Source organism: Anabrus simplex, chromosome 5 (assembly GCF_040414725.1).
Source record: "Anabrus simplex isolate iqAnaSimp1 chromosome 5, ASM4041472v1, whole genome shotgun sequence".
Lineage (NCBI taxonomy): Eukaryota > Metazoa > Arthropoda > Insecta > Orthoptera > Tettigoniidae > Anabrus > Anabrus simplex.
The window spans coordinates 307240503-307256915 of record NC_090269.1 but is presented as its reverse complement, the minus strand read 5'-3'; the positions used below and the strand labels follow the sequence as shown (position 1 = coordinate 307256915).

General features: G+C 38.8%; 1 protein-coding gene across 2 annotated transcripts in view; it reads left to right on the top strand.

Annotated features, from left to right (window-relative positions):
* The window catches only part of LOC136874024 (uncharacterized), a 204397-nt gene that overhangs the window by 79947 nt on the left and 108037 nt on the right, over positions 1-16413 (top strand). For both annotated transcript variants that reach the window (XM_067147507.2, XM_067147506.2), the window contains exons 7-8: positions 7110-7297; positions 13783-13927. In XM_067147507.2, the coding sequence (XP_067003608.2) occupies positions 7110-7297; positions 13783-13927 (333 nt within the window). The remainder of the gene's footprint in view (positions 1-7109; positions 7298-13782; positions 13928-16413) is intronic.

Below are 16413 nucleotides of genomic sequence, written 5' to 3'. Positions count from 1 at the left end.
TTTGCTGTGTCCTGTGCCAAAACATATGCAGAAATACTCTATCAAGAGATAGAAACAAGTGGACATTTCTAATCATATAATTATATAAATGTTACATAACATTGAAAAGTATTGTTGAGAAGTGGTTTTTGCTATTTTATCCCATGGACATAAAAACATGTTCTTAAAAAAGCACTCTTAAAAGCAAATTATTTGAAATTTTTAGTTATGAATGTTGAAACAAAATTTGGATTTAAATTTTAGATCCTACTTTATATTGAACTTCTACTTTCAATACTTAAACTTGACCATTGATGATCCCAAAGAAAGAATCAAAAGAGCAGTGGCATCTTGAACCTATTTTGTTTTATGAATAGAATTGCCATAATTGTTCAGGAAACTTATCAGACATTTCTGTGCTGCTGTCTTCTCCACCATCAAGAAGATACTGGAAAATTCCTTGCTCTTCATTATAATAAAACACATTATACATCAGTATCATTCTAAAATCATGATACAAGATGAAGAGGACATTGTATGAAGTGGATGTCCAATATTATAGAGCAATCTATACCTTGGAGTAATGGCTTTTGGATACTACAGCTTTTAAGTGTTACCAATAATGATTTTATTTGAAAAATCGCTATCTATATCAATATCTATCTAAACAGTCACAATTATGAATTTTCAATTTGACCACAGGCACATTAGTCTTACCAACCATTATAAGGGATGGGTTAATTTAAACTAATTCATTATTAATGAAATGACATTCTTGTTTACAGGGGCTAACTGGCCAAGGCAGTAAAGGCGTGCTCAGTTTGCCCAGAAGGACTTGGGTTTGCATCCCCGTCAGAAAGTCGTAAAATTTAAGAAAAAAGATTTCCACTTCTGGAGATGCATATGGCCCTGAGGTTTACTCAGCCTACACCAAAAATGAGTACCAGGTTCATTCCTGGGGAGCAAAGGAAGCCGGGCATAGAGCTAACCACTCTACCCCATCACGTGCCGAGGTTTTGGATGGTGGAAGCCTTTACCTTCCACCCCTCCAAGGGCCTTCATGGCCTGTATGGAGACGACTTTTTTTACATTCTCGTTTACACTCTGTGGATCAGAGGTAGTGTCAACCTCACTATCCCAAGATCGGGATTCAAATCTAACAGAGGTAGTCAGATAATTTTAATGGTGGAAAAAATTCCATTAAACACTCCCATGTCATGTGTCACAGTTACATGTTGACATATTTAGTATTTACTCAACAAAATTAATTAGATCTGGTTTACTCTGCTCTGCCATATGACAGTGTAAAACAGAATGTTGAAAACTAACATGCATACAGCCTAAGTGGCATCAAACCGGGCAAGTTGGCCGTGCGGTATGGGGCGCACAGCTCTGAGCTCACATCCGGGAGATAGTGGGTTTGAATCTCACTGTCGGCAACCCTGAAGATGGTTTTCTGTGGTTTCCCATTTTCACACCAGGCAAATGCTGTGGCTGTACCTTAAGGCCACGGCCGCTTCCTTCCCATTCCTAGGCCTTTCCTGTCCCGTCGTCGCCACAAGACCTATCTGTGTCAGTGTGATGTAAAGCAAATAGCAAGTGGCATCAAATGTTAAAGAATGCCTACACATGTTATCTGAAGCTTTATTATTATTATTATTATTATTATTATTATTATTATTATTATTATTATTATTATTATTATTATTATTCCTAAACCATCTCCATTTTCCTGGGTGTGGTATATGAGCCTCCTCCATCTCATCCTGTCCTTGTACCATTCTTCCTCCACCAACTTGTCCCAATCATGACCTCTCAGCAGTACATCACTTAATCTATCCATTTCCTTTGTGGCCTTCCCACGGGTAGTCTTCCTTCTACCTTTCTGTCAAATTCCTTCCTTGCAGTTCTGTTTACTGGCATCCTCTTCATGTGACCAAACCACTTCAGTCTTGATATCTGAATCTTATTGAGGAGAGAATCATCTATTCCTACTTCTCTAATTTTCTCATTCCTAATCTTGTCTTTCCTGCTTTTCTGGATCATAGTGCGTAGGAATTTCATTTCAGCTGTCTGAAGTTTGGAATTATCTCTATTGGTCAGTGTTGTGGTTTTGAGACTGTATGTAAGAATTGGTGTATAATAGGACTTGTACAATGTCATTTTTGTTTTCATGGGTATTTGCTCATCCCACAGCAGGTGTCTTACCTGGTGGTAAAATTGTGTTGCCTTACTGATTAGATTGTTCACCTCATGTTTTGCTAGGTTGTCATTTGATATAACGCTGCCCAAGTATTTGAAAACTGGAATGCTGTCCAGTTGAGCTTCATTTAACCCCTTCAGTGGGCGATGCGGTGAGATCCGCGGCTAAAAGTCGCTTGCTCGGTGGGGAACGCGGATATATCCGCCGATTCGAATTATATTTTTTTTCTCAGTTGCCTGCCTGCAGAGGTTTATTTTCTTTTTAGCAGCGTATTCTGGATGAGTCTTCCCTCTGATGTGAAGTTTTTCAACTATGTTCTCCCAATACCAATGTGTCATCTACAAGTTGCAACATAAAGAACACAGCTGAGTCCGGGCAAGAACGACCTAAGGCCTAATAGCTCCACGCTGAAGCTTTAGCTCATCGCCTAATCGTTCCTTGGATGTAATAATATTGCTGTAGAAGGGATTTCTAGAGATTATGACACTGAACAGACTTCTCTGATGACATTTTAGAACTGTGACCTGATTTATTATCCCCAGTCTTGACTTCATCCTTCACGACTGGAGTGTGTGTTTATCGTGAGTTACACAACATTTTATTTTCGTACGCATCCGTAATACAGTCCTATTTCATGATTTCCGGCCAAACTGCTGACACCAGGGTTCTATTCGATCCTTTTTACCTACATTTTTTTCCGATAAAATATCTATAACGAATTACCGGCTCCCACTGTTAGAGGAAGACGATTTACGGGTCATGATAAATGAAATGTTGGAGTTTATTGGGGAGAATTGTGATATTAGTGAAGTAAGTTCTGCCGAAGGGGAATTCGTAAATGACAGGAATTTACATGGAAAATGTACTATAAGCTCAAATATACAGGGTTTGGGCGTATCTGATGCGGATGTTCAGCAGTTGCAGAAGAGATAAATAACACGTGTTCGATTCCAGTTCAAGTAGCGATCATGACGGTGACAGTTGTGACGATAATACTGATTACAATCCAACCATTGCAAGTTCTTCATCAACTTATACTGAAAATGGACAAAGAAATTCCTGCTTTTATCCAAATTTCCATCGTGAGGTAAAAATACTGTTTTTAGGGAAAACAAAACTGAGCGAAATATTTCAGTTGCTTTCTTATGACGAGATATGCCAGAACGTAGCTGAAGAGACAAAAGATGCCAAGCAGGAAATTGCACATAAATCCCAGTTTAGTAAGACAAAAGGAATCAAGATCAAGACCGTGTCCGGACAAATAAGGACGAAATAAAGCTGCTTATGGCCACACTATTGCTGCAGGGGATTGTAGAGAAACCTAAATTAGGACACTATTTCTCTCAATCGCTTGTTCACTATGCCTACTTTCTATGAGCTGATGACAAAGAAGAGATTTTTTTTCTCGCCAGATTGAGTGGCCTGGCCAGCCTCCTGACTCCAACTTGGCAGGTTCTATTCTGGCTCAGACCGGTGGTACTTGAAGGTGCTCAAATACGTCAGCCTCTTGTCAGTACATTTCCTAGCATGCAAAAGAACTCCTGCGGGACTGAATTCCGGCACCTCAGTGTCTCCGAAAACCGTAAAAGTAGTTAGTGGGACGTGAAGCCAATAACATTATTATTATTATTATTATTATTATTATTATTATTATTATTAGATTTTCCTCTACAATCTCTGACAATGAGGTGAATAATGCACAACTTAATCCCAAAATATATGAGATAAGTCCAGTATTTGACCACCTGTTAGCAACATTTTTGGAAGCTTATACCCCTGGTAGCAAAATGTCAATTGATGACAACGTCTTGCTATTGAAAGGGTGGCTAGGGTGGAAAGTTTACATAATAAGAAAACAATCGCGTTTTGGAATGGAATTATATAAATTAGGTGAAGGCGAGACAGGTTATATAACATGACCTGCTTCCATGTGTATCATAATGAACAGCTGTAAAAGACATAACATTCTGAAAACTGTAAGTACTGTAAATATTACCTGTATTGTAGTGTAATATAATAGGTTTATGTCACTTATGAATTGTAGAGAGGCGATATAAACTTGATCCCTCGAAAGCACTAATCAACATAACAGAAAAATTTGTGAGTGTTATAACTTATTCCATTGTACATCTTTTAAGTACATGTAAACTTTGTAAATCTACAATTTACATATGCAGAAACATTTTTTTACAGGCAGAGATTGATAGTAAACTGCCTAAAATATTCAGGTGAAAGTTACTGTATAAACAAAAACCAGAGCTTTGCTGTTAGGAAGAAGCAATCTCGATTTCACAGTGTGAAAGCACTTTGCAGAAAAATTAAAATAATAGAATTTTTCAACAATTAAATATATTATATTCAAGTAAATATTTCTCTTTTGGCCCTTCAATAGTTCATTTTAGTCTAAGATTGTTTTTAATCAAGTAATTAAATATTTTCTTCAATCATGGAAATCGCTCCCCACCTGGGAGTGAGCTAGTGTGAACCGAGCTCCCCGCTTAAGGGGTTAACATGACAATTGGTTCTGCTCCTTCCCCATACACTTTCATCACCACCGTCTTGGTCTTGCTGATGTTTAAACCATATTTCTTAAACTCCTCATTCCAGCTTTGTATTCTCTCTCCCAATTCCTCTTCTGAGTCACTCCAGATCGCATCATCATCTGCAAATGTGAAGGCTTTGATATCTCCATGTTCTTTCCTTTTAATAGATTTCATTACTACATCTATTACAATAATAAATAGAAGTGGTGACAATGAGCTGCCCTGCTGCACTCCTCTCTTCGTTTCAAACCAGTCCGACAAATCACATCCTACTTGAATACAGCTTCTGTTCCCACTATACAACATTTTCACTTTGTCTATGAGGCTGTCTCGCACTTGAAGTTCTTTCATGCATTGCCAAATTCTTTCCCTTGGTACACTGTCATATGCTTTCTCAATGTACAAAAATATTAGAAATAAAGGCTTGTTCTTCTCCCAGTATTTTTCAATTAGCATCCTAATTGCAAATATAAGGTCTGTAGTTGACCTTCCTGGTCTGAAACCATACTGCTCTTCTTCCAAAATTGGTTCAACAATATCTCTGATTCTGGTCTCTATTATTTTTTCCAATATTTTCAGGACATGAGACAGTAGTGTGATACCACAGTAATTAGTACATTTTTGTCGGCTTCCTTTCTTGAACAGAGGTACAATGATGCCCATCTTCCAGTCCTCAGGAATAGTATTTTCCTCCCATATCTTGTTGAGCAGTCTGTAGAGCTATTGGATTCCTGGAATTCCTGCTGCTTTCAGCATATCTGCACTTAGTTCATCTATGCCCACTGCCTTTCCTTTCTTCATACTCTTGAGCGCATTTTCAACCTCAAGCCATGTAATTGGTGGTTCAGTTGTGATTCCTCGACTTGGCTCTCCTCTATCCATTGTTATGTTTTCTGTATCTCCATTCAGCAGCTTTTCGAAATAGATGTTGAGTTCTTATTTAATTTCCCCCTCTTCTTGTGCCAGAGTTCCATCATGTTCTATTGCTTTTATGGTCTCTTGATCCCTTTGCTTGTTTTTCACTACTCTGTATAGCAATTTCATATTTCCTCTACTATCCTCTTCCAGTTTGTCTGCAAACTCGTTCTATTTCTTCTCTTTTTCTTCCCTTACAATGTTCTTTACAGCAAGTTTCTTGTTCCTGTATACTCCTTGAAGTCTTTGTATTTCTTGTTCATTTCGTTCTTGTCCCTGTTTTTTTTTTTCCTTGTCCAGTGCCTTCTTTATTTGGTTTCTTTCTTTCTTTCACTGCTGTTTTCACTCTATCATTACACCATGGTGCCTCCTTTTTTCTTTTGATAGAACTTGTAACTCCACGTAGGTTTTTGGCTTCTCCCACAAAGATGTCTTTGAAGGCCTTCCATTCTTCATTAACGCTGGTTACTTCACACTTCAGCAAACTCTGTTGAATCCTTAGTTTGTATTCCTCCTTTATTTGGACTTTTTGCAACTTCCAAGTTTTAACCCTTGGTTTTTTTGTAATAAGTTTCTGCATTTCATTTGTCTTATGTTTGAAGTCTACTACCGTCAATCTGTGGTCACCGTTCATGCTTTCACTAGGAATGACCTTTACATCTGTGATGTACCTGCCACCATCTTTGTGATTACGTAGTCAATGTTCTATACTGGCCATCCCAACTGTACCTTGTTATTCTGTGACTGTCTCTTTTTTTGAAGAATGTATTTTTGATTATAAGATCATTTCTTCTGTACAGATCTAATAGTTTTTCTCCTTCTGGGTTCCTTTGTCCAAAACCATGTGGACGAATGATGTTCTTGTACCCAATTGTCTACCCCAACTTGTGCATTTAGATCTCCAATAATAATATTTTCCTCATTAACTGTCTCTTCCAGGTCTCGCTGAAATTTCCCTTTGTCTTCCTCACTGCAGCCTGTCTGTGGGGCATACACTTGTATGATGGTGTACTTAGTGTTCTCCAGTTTCATGAACATTTTAATGATTCTATCACTTTTTCAGATAACTTCAGCTGTAGCATCAGTCCCTTCGTTAATTAAGAATCCAACACCATTTTTCGTACCTTCTCCTGTCCACTCCAGTATAATTTATAACCTCCACGAAGTGTCTTACCTCCAATCCCTTTCCATTATTATTATTATTATTATTATTATTATTATTATTATTATTATTATTATTATTATTATTATTATTATTATTATTATTATTATTATTATTATTATTATTATTATTATTATTATTATTATTATTATTATTATTATTTTGTAATTACAAGGTTTAATTAAATATTATTTACAACCTCTTTATCTCATTTGTTACTGTTTTAGGCAGTAGTAACATCCCTGTACTACCAGAGATTAACTACTGTAATATGAGATTTGACCACTTGAAACACTGATACTTACAGGGCCCCGTACTGGCTGGAACATTCGGCACTATGGTTGGCGACAGGCACTTGCGGATGATGGGTATACGTAATGAACTGTTTGGTTTGCTGATCTGTCTTGTTACTGGTTATATATATGGATTCATAACTGGCTTGGTTACTGACCGATGGGGAATGGATGACTGGCCAACAGAACAAATGATTTCAAGGTAAGTTAGAGTTCTTTCCTCCAAACTGTAAAGTAAAATACTGTACTTAAAATTCAAAACAACACTTTTAACATTATAAAGCCGGATCTCTTTATAACATCAAAGCTCACATAAGCAAGATAAAATTGTACATGAAACATTTTCATTAAGTATAGGAAATTAACTTTTTTTTTCATCATTGGCTTTTTATATTAAACTCTGCACCAGTGTTGCCTACTAGTGGGTAATTACCCTAATTTTGGGTATTTCCATAGTATTCAATATTTGTCTTTGTGTTTGTATTTACTAAATTTTCTGCTCTGGGTATTTTGGAGGGTAATGTGGAGAGCAGATATTTTCCAGCTAATCAGAGAAATAAAATTCACTACATTTTAAAGCCATGTACACAGTTTAGTACACAATAATCCAATGGCTGTTTTTATGGGAATCTGATTGGAAAGTTATTGTCTGTTGAACGGGTCATATAGAAAAAACTTCAAAACTCTGTTGTGGCATTGGTGGCTTCAAGGAAAGGAATTGATGAAAGTAGGTGCATTCATTTTGAGCCAACAACCATTAGAATGAGCAGCAGTGTGTGTAAGAAGTGAAGTTCACTTTTGCTGAGTGAATATAATACATACTATTTAATTTTGACACATAACTACACGATGTAAAATTATTTCAAAATTATTCTGTTGGACTTTAAGTGGTGTACGTAGTGGCTGGGCAAAAACTGGGTAAGGTATTGCAACATGGGAATGTAATTTTACTGCTAGGTGTTGGCAGTACTGCTCAGCACCCAGGATTTAAATGTCCCACCTTACCCAATTCATTCAACTTCTCTTCCTTGTCTAATCTCATACTGGTATGAGGGTCTGGTATAAGTTGTTCTCAGCCTTAGCTAAACAGCAAAGGACAAAAGTGGATTTATATTCTAGCCATACTGGCAGGAAAACAGGTGTTTATTGAAAGTTAGATATGGCCAAGCAATCCAGAATCCTGCCCTGAATATTACATAGAATGAGGTTCAGAAACCCTTACGTACTTGTTTTAATTTACTATAGCAGTTACTTGCGCTCGGCAATTCTAAAAGCTAATTCATTGTAAAATAATTTTTCTTGCATTAAAATAATTTTATAATAAGTATTACAGCGCAATATCGATACGTATTAGACCAAGTTCAAAGGTTTGTAATGGTGATGTAAATTCTAACATGAAGAAGCATCAGCACCTATTCCATCCATCAACTTGACAACCTACGTACTGGTCCATAGCACGATTCCATTAGTTACACCTATCTGTTGAAGATGTAACATCGAAGTATTTCTATAGTATTCTAGGTCTGTCTTTGTATCCATGCTTTGGTTAGCCACTAATCACCTTTTCATTTCCCATAGCTAATGCCACCTTTTAACTATAGCTCTGCACATATTTAGATATCTGCTAAGTTAGATTTTTGGCAGGTGTAAACTGTATGGCAGTGTGGATAATTTCTGTATGATTTTTATTGACCTTCACTCAGGTATACTCTAGAAATCTCGACAAGTCGGTCTATTGTACATTTCATGCAGTTATTTTTGCTTGTGGTGAGGCAACCCTTGACATTGGTGTGGGAGAATGGTTATATATAAAGAGCTGCAAGTCCATAAAGCCGTACATCTGACATAAGCCTAACTGGCTCCTGCCCGCAATTAGTAGAGGGAAAGAACAAAGGTTCCGAAAGAGAACCCCTCAATATGTTGGTAGTTGTCGCAAGAGGAAATCCTTCATGAACCTGTCACTGTAGGAGGCCTGGTACCAGGTATCAGGCCTATTGTAGTATGTCAACAGATTTATCTGTTCCAATACCTTGGGTGTAATATAGCTAAACAGTTGCAATATCCATGGATAATCATTCTTGGATGTGGGTGCTAATGAAGGAAGAGTGGTTGTGGGTAATATTTTGTTTATCCATGTAGGCAAGGTCAGTCTAGAAAAGTCTGGTCATGCTTCCACAATCTTTGCAATGACGGCCATATTAAGTCTTAAGCATCGTTTTGATGTGGGCGAGCCCAGTGTGATAATGTGAAATATATATATATTCAGGAAAATGGACTACTGCGCTACGCCAAATTGTCAGAATAAGTCAACAAGGCGGATTAGAGTCGTGAGCTGAGTTGGTACGGAAACAAATTCCACGCGTGATAAATGACCATATACACATAATTCAGTATTGGTCGAGGTTGGTTATTACATTGAAATTATCCTGAAGAATCATGTTTATATGAACAATCTTTTTAAATTTATGGGTTCCATTATGTATTTTCTTCTGACAATTTTAATGAATTACAATTTGAACAAGAGACGAAGTCTCTCAAGTGGAACTCCATTCCTAAAATGTTCCTGTCAAGCTGAGTGGCTCAGACGGTTGAGGCGCTGGCCTTCTGACCCCAACTTGGCAGGTTCAATCCTGGCTCAGTCCAGTGGTATTTAAAGGTACTCAGATACGTCAGCCTCGTGTCAGTAGATTTCCTGGCACGTATAAGAACTCCTGCAGGACAAAATTCTGGCACCTCGGCGTCTCTGAAAACCGTAAAAGTAGTTGGTGGGACATAAAGCTATTATTATTATTATTATTATTATTATTATTATTATTATTATTAAAATGTTCCTAATCCACCCATTTAAAAATATTCTAGGAAACCTCCTAAACAAAGATGCTATTTAAAAAGGAAGCAATGAAGTTAATAGGAACTGAATAATAATAATAATGATGATGATGATGATGATGATGATGATGATGATGATGATGATGATGATGATGATGATGATGATGATGATGATGATGATGATGATGATGATGATGATGATAATAATGATAATGTGTTCGTTTTCAAGTAAACTACCCCAGGGGGTCGTTTAGGAAGAAATTAAATAAGGAACCTTGCACAAGTGAAAAGATGCCAGAACTCAGTTAAAAGACCCTGGGGCCTCTTTTAGTCACCTCTTACAACAGACAGGGGATACTGTGAATGTTATTGTACCACCCCTACCTGCAGGGAGTAAAGATTATGAAAGTTATACAAACAGGTTCACAGTTAGGCCTATCTACCACTCCTATAAAAGTGAGACATGTCATTCGAATAATAAGTATACCCCAATATTCACATAATGCCTAAGAATTTTTTTTTCTTTTCCTTTTTTACAGTCTGCTGTACGTCGCACCAACATAGACAGGTCTTATGGAGACAATGGGATAGGAAAGGGCTAGGAATGAGAAGGAATTGACCATTGCCTTAATTAAGGTACATTCCCAGCAAATGACAGGTGTGGAGATAGGAAACCGTGGAAAGCCATCTTGAAAGCTGCCGAAAGTGGGGTTCGAACCCACTATCTCCTGAATGCAAGTTGATAGCTGCTTAACCAAATCTGCACAGCCACTTCCTCATTCTTCTTAGGAGTATTAACTTGATTTTTTTCTTGAAAGTCAACTGAAGTCTGTAGCTCAACAAATTATGATCCTGCTGACAAACATAATACAGATGCTGACTTTGTACCACTTTGTGGGGGTGGTAGAATATATCCATAGTATCCCCTGCCTGCTGTTAAAGGCAACTAAAAGGGGACCCAGTGACTCTTAACTTGGGGAACGTAGGCTGGTGACCACGAAGCCCTTAGCTGATTCCTGGCATTGCTGTCACTTGTGCCTGACTCTTCACTTTCTGTATCCCACACGACCTCCCTTGGTCAACTCGTGTTCTTTTCAGACCCCGATAGTATTACAGCATTTGAGACTTGGGGAGTCTTCAATTTCCACAAACTTCATGGCCTTTGTCCTTCTTTGCCAGATGCATTCATTTTTTGAAGATAGTGTTGGATCCCTTCCAGTTTTTCCTCTGATTAGTGTTAATGGCAGGTGGTTGTCCAACTGTACTTTCTCTCAAAACAATAATCTCCACCACTACTTTGTACTATTTAGCTGCATGGGTTATCCGTAAACTAGAGAGTAGCTAAGGAAATCACTCTTGTGGTACATGTGAAGAGTATTTTAGCCTCCAAAGCCAAAGAAATTACCACATGAATGGATAAGTCAGCAAACATAACTTAACTCAAGAGCCATTCAATATTTGTCAAAATGCTGGGGTAACTTCTCAGAAATGCAGTACCGGTAAATACTTTCTTAATAAAGGAAATGATTAAGATTATTTACTACAAATGTATTTAAGTACTTTAAGTTCAGTATTTCATGTAATAACAGAATGGCCGTGCAGGTTTCTAGTTTGTCAATTAGATTACATATTTTGACAGAATATATTAAGAAACCCACTAAGACGTAGTTATAAGGAAGTAAGAGTATACATGAGCACTTCTACTGATTCTTCTTTCTCAAAACATGAAATTCAGCTTTTGTTAATTATCTTGCTATTCAAATATCTGGATGTATTCATGCCATTTAAGTGTTATACAGATATATGTACATGAACAATAGATGCCCAATTAAATTCTACATGAAAAATAGTTGTTTGATTTTATTTCAATATTTGGTACCTAAATCCTCTAAATTTGAATACACTTGCCTTTGGTTACGCTCACTTACCAACTCAATATGGTGGCTCCATAAGTACACTCTGTAACAAGAAAAACGATGAACCGGGAAGGTGGTGTCCAATTGTAAGGAAATTATGTTTGCAAAGACATTTGTACCGAACATGCAAATGATTAAAGTTTTGTGTCCAACGAAATAATAGTGGAAGCTTCCGCGCATCCGAACTACGCATGCATCAGGTGTATATAAGGCGTGATTCTGAAGCATATGCTTAAAGTAGCTGTTGCATTGGACTGCACTATCTTAACATCGGCTGTAAGAATGCCATGCCGAAGGATTCATGCTCTTTACGAGCAGATGTCTGAGTTTGAAAGAGGTCGTGTGATCGGATTGAAAAAAGCTGGTTGGTCAAATCGAGCTGTCACTCGACATTTGGGTTGAAGTGATGTGGCGACCAGACGATGCTGGCAAGCGCAGGTCAGCAACGGCAGGCATCAGTGTCAGGATGGCAGTGGTCAACCGAGGGTCACAACAGCACGGGCACACAGAGCAATTGTCAACAGCTGTCACAGCACCGGAGTCGTCATTATCAACAATCCAGCGTGTGATCCGCACGTGTCCACCATGACCATCAAGACGCGTGAGCGAGAGGAATTTGCGCTCACGTCACCCGTTACGCCGCTTACCACTCATGCCTGTTCACCAGTCTGACTAGTTGGCTGAATGGTCAACGTACTGGCCTTTGGTTCAGAGGGCCCCGGGTTTGATTCCCGGCCGGGTCGGGGATTTTAACCTTCATTGGTTAATTCCAGTGGCCCGGGGGCTGGGTGTTTGTGCTGTCCCCAACATCCCTGCAACTCGCACACCACACATAACACTGTCCTCCACCACAATAACACACAGTTACCTACACATGGCAGATGCCACCCACCCTCATCGGAGGGTCTGCCTTATAAGGGCTGCACTCGGCTAGAAATAGCCACACGAAATTATATACCATCAAGCCAAATTACAGTGGTGCTGCGCTCGAGCATTGTGGAACTGCACTGACTGGGGGATGAATAGTCTTTAGTGACAGTCCCGTTTCCAGCGGTGCCCTGACGACAACCGCAAATGTGTTTGGAGATGTCCAGGCCAGCTTGGGGATCCTGCCATGACTATCGCATGCCACACAGCCCCACAACAGGGGGTGAATGTCTGGGGTGCCATCTCCTTTGATAGCTGGACCCCTCCTGGCACACAGACAGTGCAGCGGTGTGTTGATGACATTCTACAGCTGGTTGTGTTACCGTTCCTTCAGCGACATCCAGGCCTTATTTTCCAACAGGATAATACCCGGTCCCACATACCACGTGTTACTATGAACTGTCTTCACGCTTTCCCTATCCTTCCTTGACCAGCTCAGTCACCAGATCTCTCTCCCATAGAGCACATTTGGGATGTCATGGGAAGGTGATTGCAGACATTCCAGAATATGGCTGATTTAGCCCAACAGTTGGAGACCATTTGGCACGAAATTCCACAGGACACCATCTGTGAACTTTCAGTCTATGCCCTGTCGAGTGATAGCTTGCATCCAGGCCAGGGGTGGACCAACACCTTATAACGTCCTCAATTTGTAACGCTCTAACTCTGCAATAAATCATTAGATTGTTTTGTACTTTTGATCGTTTGTTTTTCTATGTCTGCTCCTCACATCTACCAATTTATCACCATTGGACAATTCCTTCCTGGTGCATCATTATCCCTTCCTGGTGCGTCGTTTTTTTGTTATGCAGTGTAGCATTTGTCTTGACCTCCCTAGACTGACCTTGCATGCAGGGCTCTACTTTTAACCTTGCTTTCACCTCCTGAATTTGTATTCTGTCTTCAAGATTACCTTTAATGTTTTAGTAAATTATGTTTCATAATCAGAATATTCTTGCAGGTAACAGGAAACATTTTCATCAGTAATTGAATGTAATTTTAATTATCTCTCTAGGGGCCAGGTGCGGTCCATATGGGTTGGTATCTTAATAGCCCTGCTCTCTGGAGCTGCAGTAGCTATTGCAACTCTAGGGGACTACACTGGCTCGTTGGTTGGTGTTGCTATATCAACAGCTCTTCTCCCACCTGCCGTCAATGCTGTAAGAACTCTCTTCAGATTATATATATTTAGTATGTAATGTAATTACTGAAATTAACTTGCCTTAATTACTCATAACTCGTAAGCTCATAGCTTTTGAATGGAGATAATCTGAAGTTTCAGTTAATTTTCTCAGAGGAAAGAAAGGGAATTACTTTTGATAATGGTTACTGTACCGGGCGGTACACCTCCACGCCGCTAATTCAAATATTGCACCAGTTGAAACTCCTCTACAGGAGAAAGCCTGAACTTTAACAAACTGTATTAACTCAACGGTTTCTCGGAAGATGTCACTACTGTAAATTTGGTAATTTTGAAGTGTTCTGAACTGTGTCTATTTTGATTTGTGTTTGTTTGCTCCGTATCAAGAAGTTTGGACATTCTCTAACAGATGTCTCTACCAAAACTTTGATAACGCACTCTGGTGTAAAGGAATGAACTTTCTTGAAGAAATTTAGCATTCATAAGTTTTGTTTTTACTAAATTTTGTTCTGTGGTTTGGGGGTTAGCAACTGTTATCCTTTCTTTCCGCCTGTTTTGAATTTAACCAATAACTAATTTTTGTAATTAATTTCTGACCAATAGTGTCTTTCTTTCTCGATGTTGATGTGTAACTTTCAGCTATCCAATAAAAGCGAAAGGTGTGTCTACTCATTCCTGAAAGGTCTCGAATGTTCCACGAGGGTATATAAACTGCTGATTTCTTGTCTCGGGGCCACTTCAGTAACACCTTTCTTAGTGTGTGAATATGTAGCAGGGGGCGGGAAGCACCTCTTTCTTCAAGCAGCAGTTCATCTACAAGGTAATGGCCTGTTAACATCTTCATTTCTTGCTAGCTCAGCAGTTTAACTCTCGGGGAGGGTTCGAAACCTTTAGTATGTAACCTACCTTTTTAAAATGTAAATTCTTTTCTGTCTATCTATATTACAAATCTGTAAAGCAGGGATAGAGAGTGCTTCACCCTCTCAAACTCCCCTTCATTTTTGAAAAAGGAGGTGACTACGTTTTCATAACCGTTCTTCTCTTCTTTAATGTAGTAAAGTTTTCTCATACGTGTCACCTCCCTAGCTTGGGATTAGCTCCTGTATGATCGGCCTAGCGCCACATAGGTTTTAGAGAAACTTGGTGTAGGAGTGCAAGTTATCGCCTCCATTCATTTTGTATTTTGGGCCATTTACTTAACCCGTTTTGTTTTCCTTCCTGCGAAGGCCCAGTAGATTGGGTATTAGTTACCCCTGTTTCCTTGTGTGCCTTTAGGGCAGATAGAAATGAAGTTTGTTGTAGCCTTTGATAGGCTTGTAAAATTGAGAGCGGGTCTGTTCTTTTTCTTAACATTGTAATTAGGAGCAAGTGCTCCTGATACTTTGGGGTTTTCTGCCCTTCAGCAATTGCGGTTGTGAGGTGAGAGCTCAGGAATTAGACTTGCGGCTCGAAGCCCAAATCTTGTAACAAACTGTAATTTGTTAATTTGTTGATCTGCTACTTGGTACCTGTTATACTTTGTTAATTGTTGATTTTGAAAAGAATATATAACCTTTGTAAAAGTTTTAAATTAACTTTAATTTTGTAGTTGAGACCTATTCCAGTCCGCACCTTCTTTCACCTTTAACTACCACGGATATCTCCGTAACAGTTACAATGCTGGAAGTATGGTCTAAACACAAAATGACTTATAATTACATATATTTTGTGGGAAATATTTCAAAGTATTTCATATTAATTCTATCATAAAAACCAAACCTTTAGACAAATTTAGTTTTAAATTAAGAACATCCCTCGGTAACAGTTCCTCCTCAAAGTCTCTTGCCAAGATTACCAAAAAAAAAAATTGCGATACTGGAATAAGTTTCAATTTTTAATGTAAAAAGTTTGTAAAATATGAGGGTGGGGCCAAAAGTAATTGCAACTTTCTTTTCAGATATGTGAGTGAATCACAAACTGCTATTTGTCATGTGGAAGCTATCTAGGGACGTTCTGTATTCACAACAACAGATGGCTCTGTGATTGCTGGTAGTAGCACAGAGAGCACTGTGAAATCATTTGTGTGGTAAGCAACGTGCAAGATGGAAGTAACCAGTGTTGAGCACCGTGCATACATAAAAATAGCTGTTCTCCAGAGGTAAAATTCAAGAGAATGTCACAGTGAATTGGTGAAAGCCCTTGGAAATAATGCCCTCCCATACCGTACAGTAGCTTGATAGATAGGAAATTTTCAGCAAGGATGTGTGGGTGATCAGCAACTCCTAGGACGACCTATAAGTGATAGGACCGACATGGCACATGCCGTAATTGAACAGCTCCTGGAGGAAGACAGACAATGGAATCTATTGGAGTTAGAGAGGGCAAGTGACAACAAGAAACACACCATCCACAGGATACTGCGAACATATCTGCAACTGCGCGAAATTGCATCATGGTGGGTGCTGCATGCACTGAACGGAAGTTCAACGGTGGATGCAATATGCAAAATGCTCCAATCATCTAGCA